The following is a 17,140-nucleotide window of genomic DNA, read 5'->3' on the forward strand; positions in this document are numbered from 1 at the left end:
TATGAAATTATGTTTCATGCAGTCAAAAAATATGCACATGAAGTATGTGTAACATTATTATATTTAAAGCTTTGATAAAACATACATATATATTTGTTAAAATAAAATTATGAATAATGAAAACAAAACAAAATTATATACAAAAAATATGAAACTTCGAAAAGATATTACATATTTCTATGTTGAAGTTCCTGGTTTCGAATCACCTACATTTTTTTACAAAAAAAGTATCCAGTGTTAACTGCCTAAATTTTCTTTTTCTTTCTTTAAGGAGTTCAGTGTAAGGTTGAACAGATGCGATTACACTCCTTTTTCACACTCCATTCCCAATCGTGGTCCATTTTGCAGAGTTCATCAGTCAATGTCTCTATGCTTGCAAGGATAAGTTGTAAATCGTCTGTTTTTATATCTCTCAGAGGACCTTATTCATTTTCTTTCTCCTCCTTTGGATGTTGACTTAACTGTTCGGCTAATTCTTTTAAGTCTTCATTGGAAAGTGGTTTATCATTAGTGTTGCCAATTTAGCTCTTTTGGAGCTAGATCTAGCTCTTTTTTTTCTTCCCTAGCTCCAAAAATTTCAATCTAGCATCTAGCTCTAAATCTAGCTCCTTCAGAACTAGTTTCAGCTCTTTTTAGTTGTTTTTATAACTTACTGTTAAAGAAATTGTTTTGAACGTTTTCCAGATGTTTGCATTTGATAAGGAATTGTATTGTACGTTTGGTGCCAGCATCATACACGTTTCAAATGCATGATGACGCCAGTCAGTCATGTGGCCCAACAGTCTGCCATTTTGCACCTTAAAGTTGATAGCACCTCTACAAGTTAGTCTTTGCACAGTGTTCTGGTTGGTAGTTACGATAGCGAGTGGGATGTTTTCAAAGACTGATCGTAATTCGTTGCAGTAAAGAGTTGTATACCCTTCTTCAATAATGACAAAGAGAAAAATAAAGCTTACAAGCAAAAATTTAGGAGGGAGTGGTTGCAAATGGAATGTGTTTAGTAATTGGTTGTGTGAAGTTCCTGGTGACGCTACAAAAGGCCACTATAAGTTTTGCCCATGTGATATAGCTGCTAAATATTGTCAGCTTGTAAAGCATAGCGAAACTAAGAAACATCTTGCTGCAGTTCCATATAAGGCTGTTTCTATTACAAATATGCCTGTGAAAAAGTCGGATCAGACCGTGAACTTTGAAGGTAGGTTAGCATTATTTCTTTGTTGTCACTCATCATTCAACAGTTGTGATCATCTAGTAGATCTTTGCAAAAATATCATCCCAGACAGTCAAATTATGCCAAAGGTACAAATGCACTGAACTAAGTGCTCTGCAATTGCAAAGAATATTCTAAGTGAGCATTTTGAAGATCTAATTGTGGACATTGGAGATGAAAATTTCAGCTTGCTTATAGATGAATCGAATGATATCACAGTGAATAAGATTTTAGGAATGGCCATCATTTATTATAGCAAGAAATTCAACAAAATTATGCATACATTTCTGAGCATGGTGGTTCTAGAAAAATGTGGCGCTAGTGGCATTGTGGTTGCACTGAAAAAAGAGCTCTTGACCAAGAAACTGGACATTAAAAATCTCATTGCAATTGGTACAGACAATGCCAGTGTTATGGTTGGTGTCAATAATGGCATTTATGAACAACTGAAGGTATATATTCCCTCCTTAATTTTAATTAGATGTGTATGCCATTCATTACAACTGGCAATGTCTCACACTTGTGCTGAATCTCTCCCAAGAAAATTCTAATTTTCTTGGGAGAGATTCTGCACAAGTTGCTGAAACGTATAAGTGGTTTTCACATTCTTCTTCAAGACAAGCAGCATACAAAGAGCTCTATCAAACTATCAACGAAAATGATACAGTAGACAGAATTCTCAGCCAGTGGTTGGAATTAAAACTCACTTCGAAGTCATAAGTGTGACCGAGAAATGTTACAAAGCTCAAATTTTGTGGGAGACGTACAAAGATGAAAGGAATCTGCTGTACCTCTTATTTTTGCATTCTGTTCAAGTTCAGCAAGTTAACAAAATTTTCGAATTTAACAGTGCAGATAAGATGAGATTATTTGAAGACCTTTCTCGTTTGATTCACACTGTTGCTAATATGTTAGTGATACCATCATCCACAGTCGACCCTCTAGAGTTAGACTGATGACTATTTGGATCCCAATCCAAACCTTGGTTACAGATTTGAAAGAAAAATGACCGAAATCTTAGAAGTAGAGCAAAACAGTTTCTTCTTGGTCTCTTTAAACAGCTTAAGCAAAGGTTGCCTGAAAACTTGAATATTTTAAGAATGATGTCTTCTTTTTCTGTTGACAATACTCTAAAACATTTCAGTCATATAAAAGAACCTGCTACTCCCATCTTAGAAATAATGCTGAAAACAGAAAAAGATGTTGCTGCTGCTGAATACCAGTACAATACTATCCACTTAAATAAATAAACAAATATAGAAAACTCCGAGCTATTCTGGACTGAAGTACGAGAATATAAAGAAGCATCTGGAATGAATCCATTTAAAGAAATTGCTCAGTGCAATAAATTTATTAATACTGCCAAATTCTAATGCGGAAATTGAACGAATTTTTAGTTCCATGGATGTAGTTAAAACTAAATTAAGAAACAAGATGGAATTGCCAATGCTGACAGCTATTTTGTCAATCAAGTATGGCCTCAGGCATAACAACAAGTGCTATACAGACTATCATTTACCAGCATCTACACTGAGTAATATTGGAACGATGGCCACATATAATAAAGCTGAAAATCTAACTGAAAGTGTGGGTAATAAGTGCAGAAGACCACATGGAAGATGTATTTAGTCATTTATATGCAAGTATCACTTCAACTTGAATAAAGTAAGTAACTTAAAAGTATCAGCTACCACTTTTAAAATTTTAGCTTCAAATTTTTATTTTTAACTCCTTTTTAGTTCTCCTAGCTCTTTTTTTTTTTTTTTTTTTAAGATTTAGCTGTTTTTAGTCATTTTCATTTGGCAACACTATTTATCATGGCTCTCTACGACTTCTGTCACATCTTCAGCTGTAATATCATACAATTCCACCTCTCGTGCAAGCTTGGTAACATTTTTAATAACATTCTCCTCTTGCTCTAATTCCTCGAACTCGAAAACTTCTTCCAGTAAATGCTGAAAGAAGTTTTCACCATGCTTCTTTTAAACACTTTGCTGACACATCATTACAAGTTGCCTCGATGTTGTTAATGCCCTTCAAAATATCGAATGACCGCCAATAGTCTTTAATAGTTTTTCCTGAAGTGTCCAAGACTCTTACTATTTCCATAAATGTTATACGGAGGTAATAAGCTTTGAAGATTGATATAATCCCCTGATGCATCAGTTGCAAAAGCGATGTTGTGTTTGGAGGCATGTAAACAACCTTGACATCCAATGGTGTTCTTACTTCAGCAGGGTTTTGAGGATGTCGAGGGGCATTATCCAAGAGAAGCAATGCCTTGGCTGGCAAATCCTTTTTTTTTACAGAAGCGAAGCACAGTGGGACAAAAATAATTTGTGTACGAATCTATAAAAATGTCTCATGTAATAACCCAAGCTTTCGTATTCCATTTCCAATAGACTGGCAGCATAGCTTTTAGACCCTTCAAGGCATGTGGTGTCTGTAAATGGTACACAATATTGGTTTAAGCTTCAAAGTTCTGGAGACATTTGCACCCAACAAAAGTGTAAGTCTATCTTTTGCAGCTTTAAAACCTGGAGCGGAACGTTCTTCACAGGAAATGAAGGTGCGTGATGGCAATTTTTTCCAGTAGAGCCAGTCTCATCAACATTAAAAATGAGATCAGGAGGATAACTTCCTTGTTCTACACAGTCTTGAAATTCTTTAGGAAAAGCAGCCACTGCCGCAACACTTGCTGCCTCACCACATAATTTGACACTATGGCACTTACTTCGAGACTTAAATCTCACCAACCTTTGCTTCCTAAAAATGTTTCTTCGCCTCCATCTGACTTTTTAAGATGTTCAAAAATTGTTTTTGCTTTCTCAGTTATAACAGCCTGCATCAGAGGAATGTTTTTCTGATTCAAGTTATCCACATATAATGATAATTTTCCATTTTTTCATGAAATTTACCCCTTCTATAACTTACATTTTGAATTTAGTACTGCCGTAGATTGTTGCGCAGACTGTTTTATTCTATCTGCATTTTTCATAATTGTAGTAACAGTCGATAGAGGTAGGTCCATACGTCTACAGACATTAGCACGTGTCTGCCCATCTTCCATTCTTCGAATCACCTCCATCTTCTTTTCAAGTGTGATTGATTTCCGTGCCTTCTTAACACCAAGTTCTGCTAAATTTTTTGCACTTCTATTATCAGACATGGCATATAATTATGTACTTTATCAATTTAAATACGTATGTACATAAAAAAAATAAACAAACAATTAGGTAGATTCAACATTAAAACTAGGTTTGATACATATATGTCATAGTAGCTCGGTAAACACTCAAACACCATAGTGCCTGCTAGTGTCGTTTCTCAGTCAACCACACTACAGTAAGAAAGCACGCACAGGCAACCGACATTATTGTGAATCGGCGTAAATTGAACAGGCGTAAACCGAGGGCTGCCTGTATTTTGAACCTGAATAATCCAGCATTGCTGAACATGCCATCTCTATTAAGCACAGAGTCTTGTGGAATGAGACTAACATCTTAAATTTCCAACATAAAAATGTGTACAAATTCACATGGAGAGAAGAGGAAAGGAATAAGAAAAGTCTCATTGACTATGTTATTGTTGATAGTGATGTTTTCTCCCTGGTGCAGGACACCAGAGTGTACAGAGGATTTGAAATTGGAAGTGATCACCGTTTAGTCTTGAGCAGGATAAAAGTGAATTTAATATTCAAATGTTACGTCTTGTTCTCCCTGTTATTTATTATTTTATATTAGACTACTCACCTATCTTATCTTTTTTTTTTTCAGCTCTTCCGTTGCCGACAAATTTATATTCTTTAAGTCGACTGCACCAGCCGGCAACTGAAGTCTGAGACACAATTTTAAGCTACTGAGAACAATATAGGAATCAAGAGGTTTGCAGTCGTGGTCCCCCTTTCTTAGTTACTAATGGATTCCCCTATTACTTATGCACGGTCCGAATTTTAACAAGTGGTAACTCAATTCTCGGAACAATGACAGACTCATGTGGTTTGAATTAAAGAAATACATTTATTTAGACAAAACACATATATACACTTTAGTCAGAAATTTCAATTCTAAGGAGCCTGAATTTCCCCCCTCTTAAATTTACATATCCAAAATTATTTACTCTGAAACCTTATATCAATTTCACACTCTTCTTTGTATAACTATATTCAGGCTCGGTTAATTTCTACTGAGTTGCTCAGTTCTCATTCATGCGAATAACACATATACATAGATACATTCTACAATCCTAGTGTGAAACATATTAGACGTACTCTGTCTTGCTAAATTCACATGAGACAATACTTTCTCTTATTTTCTGGCTTTATCCTCCCCCAAAATTCAGTTAATATTTAAGTTCAAATTTAATGCAATAATAACAATGTTTCTTCTAACATAAACAGTCCAAAACCTTGGTTTCCAGCTCAGCTTAAGCTTAGGGTGTTACTTGCTCTTTAGAAGTAGACAGAATGTCCAAAAGATTACAGTTCTTTAGATATAAAGTAGAAGTAGACTATATGGAGCTCCTTAACGTTCTGTTTCTTATACCTTCTTTGGTTATTATTCAATTTAATATGAAAACTTGCATCTTACCATTTCTTGCTTTTCTGGTAGTTATTGGGACTTCCTTAACTAGATTTCCGGGTTTCTTCACCGTATATTTCTTATGGCGTCCGTGACATACTTCTGTTCTATTCGAAAGAGATTCACCTCCTCGCTGTTTTATACATCGGCATGGCTAGCCAACGGCTCTTTCTGGCAGCATTCCTTCAATGTGGCTACACTCGATGTGGCACCGTACAGGCAACGGAAAATGTTGCTGAGCACGGCGGCAAGCTTCACAGCTATCCAGCACTTGGAATCAGGAACCAGGAACAGAAAAAAGAGAAAGAGAGCGATTGAATTTGGTGCCAAACCCTATATACCTCATGTGAGCGCCCTCTTGGTGGCTACGTCACGCACATAGTGGCGGCCAACTGGTTACTGCAGCTCCGAACTGTTTTTGACATGGCTCAATTCATGTATTATCTTATATACAATTATATACAAGTATGTCACGGACAGCATTTATACAAATCTTTTCTCTGTTAAATAATTCACAAACATTATCTATTTCAATTATGGGGTTCTCAAAATTTACTTAATATCTACAAGAGTGTTTTGTAACAGTTCTGGCTTACCAAGATGCACATTTTCTTCTGGTAGGCATTAGCATGTCCATATCCATGGCTTTTAACATTACCTTATGTTGGGTCGGAAATAGAATAACTCATTAAAAGTGAGTTGGCACTTTTTCCGACACAACACAAAAGAAGAGCATGTAAGAAACTTTTAAAGCGAATAAAAGTTGAGCAGCACTCAGATGACTAAAATGCACAAACATTATTCAAGAAAAAATGAAAGAGTTTCAGAACAGGAAACAAATCTTGGAAATCTTGGCAAGCCCTGAAGAAAAACACTGATTGATTCAACCAGAGAGGCATGTGGTGAGGTAGTCTGCAAGGATAGAAAAATCAGAACTCCATGGTGGACACAGGAAGTTAAAGAGGCAGTAAAGGAAAAGAAGAAAGTATATCAAAAGTTCCTGGCAAATAAGTCAGCTTGTGCTCTTAGAGAATACAGAAACAAATGCAAGAAACCAAAACACTGTGCAAAACTGGCAAAACAAAGGTCATGGGAGGACTTTGGTAAGAACATTGAAAATAAATATCAGGAAGGTGGCAAGATATTCTGGAGGTTGTTGAAGAAGCTCAGAAATGGAGGAAAGAGTGCTGTAAAAGGAATTAGAGATGAAAACGGTGACATGAAAAACAGAAAAAAAAAGATATCCTTGAAGTATGGAGTAATTACTTCAAAAAATTGCTAAATGAAACAAGCAGTGATGACAGCACAGTTGTAAAAAACACTGAACAGGCATGCAGTCAAGAATACATATCCATACTTGAAGTAAAAAAAAGCCATCAAAGCCTGAAATGTGGAAAGGCAGCAGGAGTAGATGATATTCGACCAGAAATGCTCAAGTATGGAGGTATAAAAGGCTTACATTGGCTGCACTGCATAGTTCAGAATGCCTGGACAGAGGAACGAATTCCAGATGATTGGAGTAGAGAGCTCATATTACCCATATACAAAAAGGGAAATAAAACTGCATGTGAGAATTACAGAGGTACTTCATTACTGAGTGTTCCTGGTAAGATATTATTATTATTACGGGCAGCTCCAAGGAGTCCTTAGACTCATCGAGGGAAGCCCAACATCATGTCAAGAACAAATATTAAACATTCACACAGTATCTATCATACTTCTCCTTGAACTCATTTACAATCATGGCACCCACATCAGACTCTGGCAGCTTATTCCACTCATTTACCACTCTCCAAGTAAAAAACCTAGCTCTAACACCCTTGCTAACCACACACTTACCAAGCTTCCATGGATGGTCCCTAGTCCTCCCACTACCAGTCCTATTCTCAAAAATATCTTCTGAATTAATCTTATAGAAACCCTTCAGTAATTTGAATGTCTCAATCATATCACCCCTTTTCCGTCTATCAACCAATTTCTACAGCCCACAAATCTTCAACCTGTTCTCATAAGGTTCATTCCATAGTCCTGCTATTATCTTGGTCACTCGTCTCTGGATCCTCTCCACCTCCGCCCCATCGAGAAGAAACCCTGATGCCCATATCTGGGCACAGTAGTCTAGATGGAGGTCTTATCAAGGCTCGATACAGAGGAACAATAACCTGTTTGTTTCTGCTCGTTAAAGTGTTTTTCAGCAACCAAGTGATTTGATGAGCTGATTTTGCCACTTTTGCGATGCTTCAACTCCCTATCTACCAACACTCCCAAATCCCTGCCCTCGTCAATCTCCTGGAGTACAGTTCCACCAATGTGATATACTGCTGCTAATCTTTTCACCCCAAAATGCAAAACCTTACATTTTTTCAAATTAAATTGACATCCATTCTCCTTAGCCCAGTCCTCCAAACTATCCAAATCATCCTACAAAATTTTGACATCATCTGCATTCACTATTGCCTTACCCAACTTTGCATCATCTGCAAACAAATGAACCGTTCCTCTCAGATCCTTTCCTATATCATTAATGAACAAATTAAACAGCAGCGGTCAAAGAACAGAACCCTGCAGCACACCGCTAGTCATAGGCCGTCTTTTGGACTCTACTCCTGAATAAACCACTCTCTGATATCTCTCCGTCAACCACCCTCCTATCCATCTCACTAACCCTATATCCATTCTCATATGCTGCAATGTACTGATTAGAATTCCATGTGGTATCCTATCAAAGGCTTTAGCAAGGTCCAGTAGAATCACTGTAAACCCGTTACCCTTAACCAGTTCAGCCGTCACTGTGTTATAGAACGTGAGCAAGTTACTGAGGCATGATCTACCCTTCACAAAACCATGCTGTCCCCCATAGAGTATCCCATTTTCATCTATCCAATCCTGTATTCTTTTCTTGACTAATTTTTCTAAGACCTTGACAACAATTCCTGATATGCTGATTGGCCGGTAATTTTCAACAGCAGTCTTGGAACCTCCTTTATGCAGTGTAACTCTTTTCCGCTCTTTTCCACCCCCTTGGGAGTAACCCAGACCCGATACTCAAATTAAACAAAATGGTCAAAGGCATTGACAATTCTTTAGCCGCATCTCGTACAACACGAGCTGGTATACCACCCAATACCATAGATGAGTTGACATTGAGGTTTTGTAATAGACTATTCACCTCCACTTCATTCACCACAATTCCTGTATAAGCTGTTTGTTCTTCCATTTCTGCAATGTCACCACATGGATGATATACTCTTGCAAAGTGCTCACTCAGTAATTCTACTATATCAACTGATTCGGTTACCTCCTTACCATCGGCATTCTTTAAAATCAATATGCCATATACATTTTTTCTTTTACTTACAACATATCGAAAAAACTGTTTGGGATTCTCTTTAGCCTGCATGGCTAATGTTCTTTCATATTCCGCTTTTGCTTTCCTTACCACACTTGTTACCCTTCTGGCATGGGCTTTATACCGTTCATGTGCCTGCAGGTCACCTTTCTCCTTAAATTCCTTCCACGGTTGTTTCTTTTTTTTTTAGCTCAAGCTTAATGGTGTTATTCATCCACTTAATTCCGACTTGATTTATTGATATATATGCAAGTATACTTTTGAGAAACGGTTGAGGATTGTGGAAGAGAAGCTTGGTGAAGAACAAGCTGGATTCAGGGCCAAATAAAGGCTGTCAGGATCAGATTTTCACTTTACGACAGATATTTGCGAAATCATGAGAATATAACAAAGATCTGTATTTAAGTTTTGTAGATCTGGAAAAGGCATATGACAAGGTGCCAAGAGAGAAGCTATTTGAAATGCTACCGTTATATGGGGTTAATTGGGCATTATATCAAGCAATACTTAGTCTTTATTTGAGTCATAAATCAGCAGTTAGAATTGAAGGAAGTACAGGAAGGTAGTTTAATAATAAATCTGGTGCCAGACAAGGATGTACTTTATCCCCTCTGTTATTCATTATCTATATGGGTCAAATTATGAAAGAAAGTGGTATTAAACCTGATATCAAAATTGGAGATTTAATCTCAGCTCTTTGCTTTATGCAGATACTTTTAAACAAATCCGCTATAATTTACTTCATTTGGTATGAAGGTCAGCAATAAGAAGACAAAGACAATGTAAATAGGCAGAAACATTGAAAATATCAACTGCATTTCGAATAGAGAACCTATAGAACAAGTAAAACATTTCAGCTACTTAGGTACGATTTTTAGTGAAGATGGTAAATTAAATATGGAAATCAACAAAGCTGGTATGGTAGGAAGTCAACTGAATAAATTTATATGAATAAGAGAGAAATCAGCCAAAAGACTAAATTACCTGTATACAAGACAGTGTTCAAACCAATTTTAACTTATGGATCTGAGAACTGGGTTAGAAGTAAAACATTTGACCAAGGACTAGAGACCGCAGATATGAGACTCCTGAGAAAGATTAGGAGAGTGAACAGATAGCACCAATATCAATATCATATTAAAAACGAGGATATCAGGAAAGAACTTGACATTGTCAGCATCCAAGAATGCATTAGTAGAGCTAATCTCAGGTGGTACGGTCACTTAAACAGAATGGGAGAGGAAAGATTAGCAAAACAAGTGTTCTCTGCCAGGTTGGCAGGAAAAAGACCCAGAGGAAGACCAAGATATAGATGGATTGATACAGTAAAAAGTGCCTTAGAAGACAGAAATATAAGACCAGATAATGTTTGAGTCTTGACTGGTAACAAATCAGTCTGTTACCAGTCAGGTAACAGACTGATTTGGAGGAAAATTGTACATATGGAAATTAGTAATGATGTAAATTTTTCATGTAGTACTATCATATCCTGTACACCCCTTGGGGTATATATCAGGAATTTGATGATGATGTGATTCCATTTTTTTTTTTTACAACTTAAAAAAATAAAAAAAGAAATTGATAGCTTACCCAGATTTTAGTTTTAACTTGAATTAAAACTAAATTGAGAATAAGTTATCTATTTCTTTTATTTTTAGACTTATATGTAATCTAGTTGAATCAAGTTAAATAGTCAATCATTAACATCTTAATGAGTGATCCTTGATTAACATGACTATATTTTAGGGGCTAAACTTTTTCAAAGAGCATTATAGATTTACATTGCTGGTTATATAAATTATGGTCAATAGCTGTTTATGAAACTAATTATCAATTACCAAATTGCTAATTATCATTAATCTGAACTTACCTATACACTCTAATAAGTGAATTTGTCTTGCAAGTGTTCTCTGAATTAGCAATGGCAAACCAGAACCACTACCTGATGTAACAGTTCCATCAAAGATTTCCTTTTGAAATAAAAGAGAATCATTTTATGTAGAGCATGCCAAACTATGAAAAAAAAAAAAAGTTGATTGATTACATGTAAATATACAGGGTGTTTCAAAAGGTGCATACAACTTTGCTGCAGAACAGAGAATAACTCAGAAGACGTACAAAAGCTGAGTGACAAACATTATGTAGTGAAACACATCAATTTTTGGTCATGTAACTTTATTACAAATGACAACACTAGATAGCGTGATACATTACACCATTTGAAAATGGTAACTTTCAATGGTGCAGAGAAAGCACGTTGTGTGTTTTGGTTTAAGAAAATAAAGTCTGCAACACAAGTTCAGAGGAATTTCTGCAAACGATACAGCAAAGAATCTCCTAGTAGGCCCATGATCTATATATGGCACAAGAATTTTGTGGAAGCAGGCTGTTCTGTGCATCATCCAAGGTCAAAGGGAAGGAAGTGTGCTGCCAATGCTGCTGTGGAAGAAGTTTGGGAAGGTTTCCAGAGAAGCCCTGGAAAGTCGAGCAGTCCAGTGTCTCGGCAAATTGGAATTCCACATGTAGCTGTGTGGCGTGTTTTACGACAGCATCTCCATTTAAGGCTACATTTTACCCTCATACAACATTTGAAGGAAGATGATATGAAGATACACCAGGATTTCTGTATGGAAATGATCCCTAGGAAAGAACAAAATGAGGACTTTTTGGACACAATCGTTTTCAGTGACATGTGCACTTTTCACAATAAGTGAGCAAGTAAACACACAACTACAGAATTTATGGAAGTGAAAATCCACATGCCATCATAGAACATGTTCATGACATCCCAAAGGCTAACATTTTTTGTGCCATAAGCAAGAAAATGTATATGAACCCTTCTTTTTTTCGGAATCTACTGTTACTGGTGATGTGCATCTGGACATGCTACAAGGGTACCTAATACCACAATTAGATGACGATGACCACAATGGATGCTTACATTTCTAGCAAGGTGGAGCATCTCCTCATTACCTAACAGACGTAAGGTCATACCTCAACACCTGTTTTTACTGGATTGATAGAGGGAGTGCCTGTAGCATGGCCACTGCAGACAATTACATTTCCAGCAAGATGGAGCACCTCCTCATTACCTGACGGTCATACCTCGACACACATTTTCCAGACAGATGGATTGGCAGAGGGGTGCCTGTAGCATGGCCACTGCATTTCCCCAACCTTACACTGTTAGATATTTTTTCTTGTGAGGTTTTGCGAAAGATCGAATGTTTGTACCACCACTACCAGCCAATTTGGATTAGCTGCATTCCAGAATTACTGGTGCCATTGTTGAAATTATGCCAGATATGTTTTGCTACGTGTGACAGGAAATTGATTACAGATGAGACATCTGCAGAATTACTGGAGGCAGTCATATCAAACTTTAACATCTGTGTTGAAACTTCAAATGTTATGCTACATTTGCACGGTAATAAAAATTGTTCATCTATCTGTCCAAAATTGTATATCCCTTTTGAAACACTCTGTATTATTAGGTTATATCATAAAGACAAAATAGGTTTTCTCTTTCATTCTGGTTTGAATGATAGAGAATAACTCTGGACAACTCATTTAATTCTATATATATATATTACAAATTTGTTTAACTATTGAATACTAGTCTCACATTTGGGATTGGTATCCCTAAGGTTCCACTAAAATTCTTTAATTTGGTAAAGGAGAGCAATTAGATTGATTAATAACCTGTCTCTTACAAATTCATAATATTTTCTTTTATGCAGACATTGTTGCAACATCAGTTGATGTTGCTTTTATTTTTTTTATCAGCCTTTATGATATGTAGTGAACAACCATACAGGAAGCTATTGATCCAACCGCAAAATGTAGAAACCCAACCATAAGATGGCAGTTTACAGAGAAGTCCTCTTTGCAAAATCCATTCTAATGCCCTGAAAAACTCAAGAGTAACCACAAGTTTTAACCAAACATTTTCATGACATGTCCAAAAGTAGGTAATGCTAGCTAGATCTGCCGAGAATGAGTGACAGAACATATATTGTGCTGTAATAGCTATCTAGTGAATCTACAAATGGTGAAGAAGCTGTCTGTTGATAACTTTCTCCATTATTTTTAGGAGGCCTACGTAGGGAACAAATGGAAAGATAATTTTTGATGACTGAGTTTTTAGTACCATTCAAGAATGTAAGAGTAGGATTTGCAGCCTTGATACAGTTAGTCATCCCACAAATCATTGGTTCAGTAAGGGTTAACAGAGGATGGTGTACTCATGGAAATAGAATGTGATGGTTATGGCATTTTTTCAAGAGAAAAAAGATAAAAGAGAAGGTGAGGTATTCCTGATGATTTCAGAACAGTTATATCCTCTCAATATGGAACTTGAATAAAGCAATAATAATGGGGGGGGGATTGTGTTGCCAGTACATAATAGTTAGTAGATTGCCAGAGCAAAAATAAGTTTTATTTTTTGGAATATTTTTGAAGAATTATCACTGAAAATTTATTTAATTAGTGATACTGAGACTAAATGTGTATTGATTATCGAGGTGGTTAGTAGGTTTTGTCGCAAATTTTGTATATAACAGTTAATGGAAGCAAAAATGAAGTCACAACTAGAAGAACTAGATGCACAGTGTGAAAACTTTTGTGTTGAAACATATGGATTTGATGAAGCTGATGCATTGTTGGGAGTGCAATATGTATGCATGCATGCATGAGCAAATGTGGTAAATGTGTTTGTTGAAAGATTAAACAAGAGAAGTGAGAGAGTGAAGATCTGCAGAAAATGTGATATATTAATGGACTGTAGTGATCTAAATGAAAGTTGGGAATGGGAAGTAAAGAATATTGATAAAAGGTGGTGATGGATTTAAGACTGAGAATGATAACCAAAAGATTGAGCAGGAGAATGCAAGTACAGAGAATGTGATTGTGAATATGGAAATGATTGAAAAAGGAAAAGAGAGCGTAAATGCAGAAACAAAAGAGAGCTTAATTGACAGAGCAAGAGTTGGCATGACTTTGAGAAAAAAAGGAGGCCTGACTGATGGAGAAATAGTGAGAATGACTGCTGGAATGAAAGAATTGAAGAATGAAATGATTGGAAATATGAGAAATGTGATGAGGTGTGTCCAAAATAAAATTAGACATATGGTGGACACAAATGAAAGAGTGCAAAAGAATAAAATAACAGATGATAGAGAAAAAGAAGTAGCAAATGACTCAAGAGTAGTACCATACAGTGATTCTATTCTAAAAGGTGCAGTGAATGAGAAAGTGCACAAGTCTGTTTAAAAGAGAGAGGATGAAGAAGAAGGTGACTGAAGGATTTAAGCATGCATAGAAGTTACTGGCTGTGATTGGAATGAATGATAATGTGAGAATGAATATCAGGAGATTATGGAAGAGAGTGAAAGACAACAGCGTAGTAGGAAGAGTAATTTGTGTGTTATGACAACGACGAGCTGCAGCAGAGAAAAGATCTTAAATGGAATGTTGGCAGAAATGTGTAAAGAGAAAGGAGTGAAGTTTGTCAATGTGGGGGGGGGATAAGATTGAGGGACAAATGGAACCATATGAGAGTGATGGACTGCATCTGAATGGTTTTGGTGAGTGAGTGAGTGAGTGAGTCACTTGGAAAGGGTGCTGCTGGAAAAAAATGAGTGACTGAACAAGGTATAAGCAGAAGTCAGAGATGATGTAAACGAGCAGAAGAGTGGACTAGGTGAGACTTGATGTAATTGTGAATGGAGATGAAAATGTAAGAATAGGAATACAAATTAGACAGGGAAACAGGGTGGGTCAGGGAGACAGTGGAAGGAGAATGAATTTTGAAAGGTAAGGAATGCATGTATGGGGATGGTCAGCATAGAAATGGAACAGCCTGGAATACACAGGGTGTAGGTGAGTCTGGGGAACAAGGATAAGGATGAGCACACAGGAGCAAGTATGGAGAAGTCACAGATGAAGAAAAGCATGGGTAGAACTGGTTATAGACCAAGAAATGAACTGTTATGTTCATTTATGAATGCCAGAAGTATCAGAAATAAGGGGGATGAAATTGTTGCTTTGATTGAGTTTAAGTGCCTGAAAATAGTTGGAATAGTGAAACGTAGAAGAGAATGATATCTTGACATGAATAAAAATGAAAGGATATGATTGCTTTTCATGAGGATAGGAAGGGCAAGAAGGGAGGGAAGTGCTGTTGTTGATGATAGCAGGTGAATTATGTCTGCACAAGGTTGAGATAAAATGGGAAGAAAGTTTCAATGGTTTTTGAAGCAGTATAGTGTGAAGTGAAGTGAAGGTTGATTATTTGGCAGGATGTTGCTGCAATCCAGGAGAATGTGAGTGGTTGAGCAAAGAAATGTATAGGTAACTTGGCTTAGTGAGCTAGCAAAGGGTGTTCATTACGTGTGATTTCGATTATGGAAATATTAATTGGAATGAAGAGATAGCATCAGGGAATAAGAAGAATAAATTTCTCTAGTTCTTAAGGGACAACAATCTTAAGCAATATCTAACAGAGAATGTGATTGTGAATGGGCTCTCTAATCTTCCCCTGGTTGTTGAGAGCAAAGTGAGCATCTCAACTGTGGCCATTCATATGAGAATTTCCGTGAAGGGATATATGTCGCCCTAGAATGCTGGGGATTATGAAATGCTTAAAAAACTTGGATCTATAGTGTGGAAAGAGAAGTTGAACAGAAAGGAAACAGATGTTGCTTGGGCACTGATCAAGAACTATTTAACAGCAGAAATATTTGAGTGTATTCCAAAACTGAAATGGCTAAATAAGATAGGAATAAAATGGATGAATGAAGAAATTAACCCTTTTGTTACATAATTAGGTCCATGGTGTCCAAACATCAGAAATCACACCTTACTCCACAACTGATTGCAGCGATAGCCGGCATGCAACTAATTTGGCACAGAGTGAGGAGAAACTCAGCTATTTAAAGGTTAAGCATGAAATCTGGAAGAAGGCATTGTGGAGGCAACACAAGATGAATGTTGCTAATAATCAGTTGCATGAAGAGTACAAAGAGCAGGCCAAGAAGATGCCTTGGTTGAGAAAGACAGCAAAAGTCAGTTATGAGAAGAAATTAATCAATCAAGGTAAGAAAAATCCTATTAAAGTAACTTTCACAGCTTAAACATGTAACAAAAAATATACAGAATTTATTCAAAAACTCCAATATATTTCATGAAACATTATGTGGACATCATCAGGAAGATAGACTGTTAACTACATTCAAAACATGAATATCATTACTAATAAGAAACTGGTTCCAAGTGTAAGAGATGTACACGTTTAAAGAGAAGTGAAATTTTTTCAAATCATTACTTAGTTTCAAATGAAGTTTAACTTCAAATGTAGTTTCTAAAATATAAATATAATTTCTAAAATATAAATTTGGGGGGCGCTAGTGGGTCAAGCGCTACGAACGTGTTCTGAAGAGCTCCTGATTCAGATAAGTTTTACTAGGAATAATTAAGTATATATGCGTAATTGTTTAAGTAAGAGCGGCTGTAAAGGTTGTACGCTACCGATATTATTAGTGTGGGGTTTTTTCTTGCTTAAACTAAATACGAAAACGTTAATATTAGACCTAGTAACCTGCAGAGAAAAAAAAAAAAAAAAAAAAAATGGCGGCGGCATTGTCATTCCAGGATTTTAATTTGGATTTCAGTCGGTTCGTTAAGTGTGAGGTCTGTTATATGTATTCCTTCGACTACATAAATGATTTGTGGATGTTTAGTGCGGATGGAAGAAGGGTGTGTGCGAAATGTGACCTGAACGAGGAATTGATAAATGCGAATATGAAGTTGATGACAGAAAGTGCTAGAACCGATTGTGTCGCGAGTGCACGTTTGAAAGAGGATGGCGAGAAAGACAGGCGAAAAAATGTTAAAAAATCAGGAGAAAAGAAAAAGAGCGATTTGACAACCGTAACGGATGTTAAAAGGGACGAAAGTGAGGCGGAAAGAAACGAAATTGAGAGAACGAATGAAAGTAGAAAT

The 17,140-nt window shown here is 36.5% G+C and overlaps 1 protein-coding gene across 4 annotated transcripts in view; it reads right to left on the reverse strand.

Annotated features, from left to right (window-relative positions):
• LOC150109592 (activin receptor type-1-like) overlaps positions 1–17,140 on the reverse strand; it is a 238,237-nt gene that overhangs the window by 88,800 nt on the left and 132,297 nt on the right. For all 4 annotated transcript variants that reach the window (XM_090409163.1, XM_090409157.1, XM_090409149.1 and 1 more), the window contains exon 5: positions 11,010–11,109. In XM_090409163.1, the coding sequence (XP_090265289.1) occupies positions 11,010–11,109 (100 nt within the window). The remainder of the gene's footprint in view (positions 1–11,009; positions 11,110–17,140) is intronic.

The sequence above is a fragment of the Typopeltis vanoorti genome, chromosome 2, assembly GCF_054136105.1.
Source record: "Typopeltis vanoorti isolate ZY-2024b chromosome 2, IOZ_Tvanoo_1.0, whole genome shotgun sequence".
Lineage (NCBI taxonomy): Eukaryota > Metazoa > Arthropoda > Arachnida > Uropygi > Thelyphonidae > Typopeltis > Typopeltis vanoorti.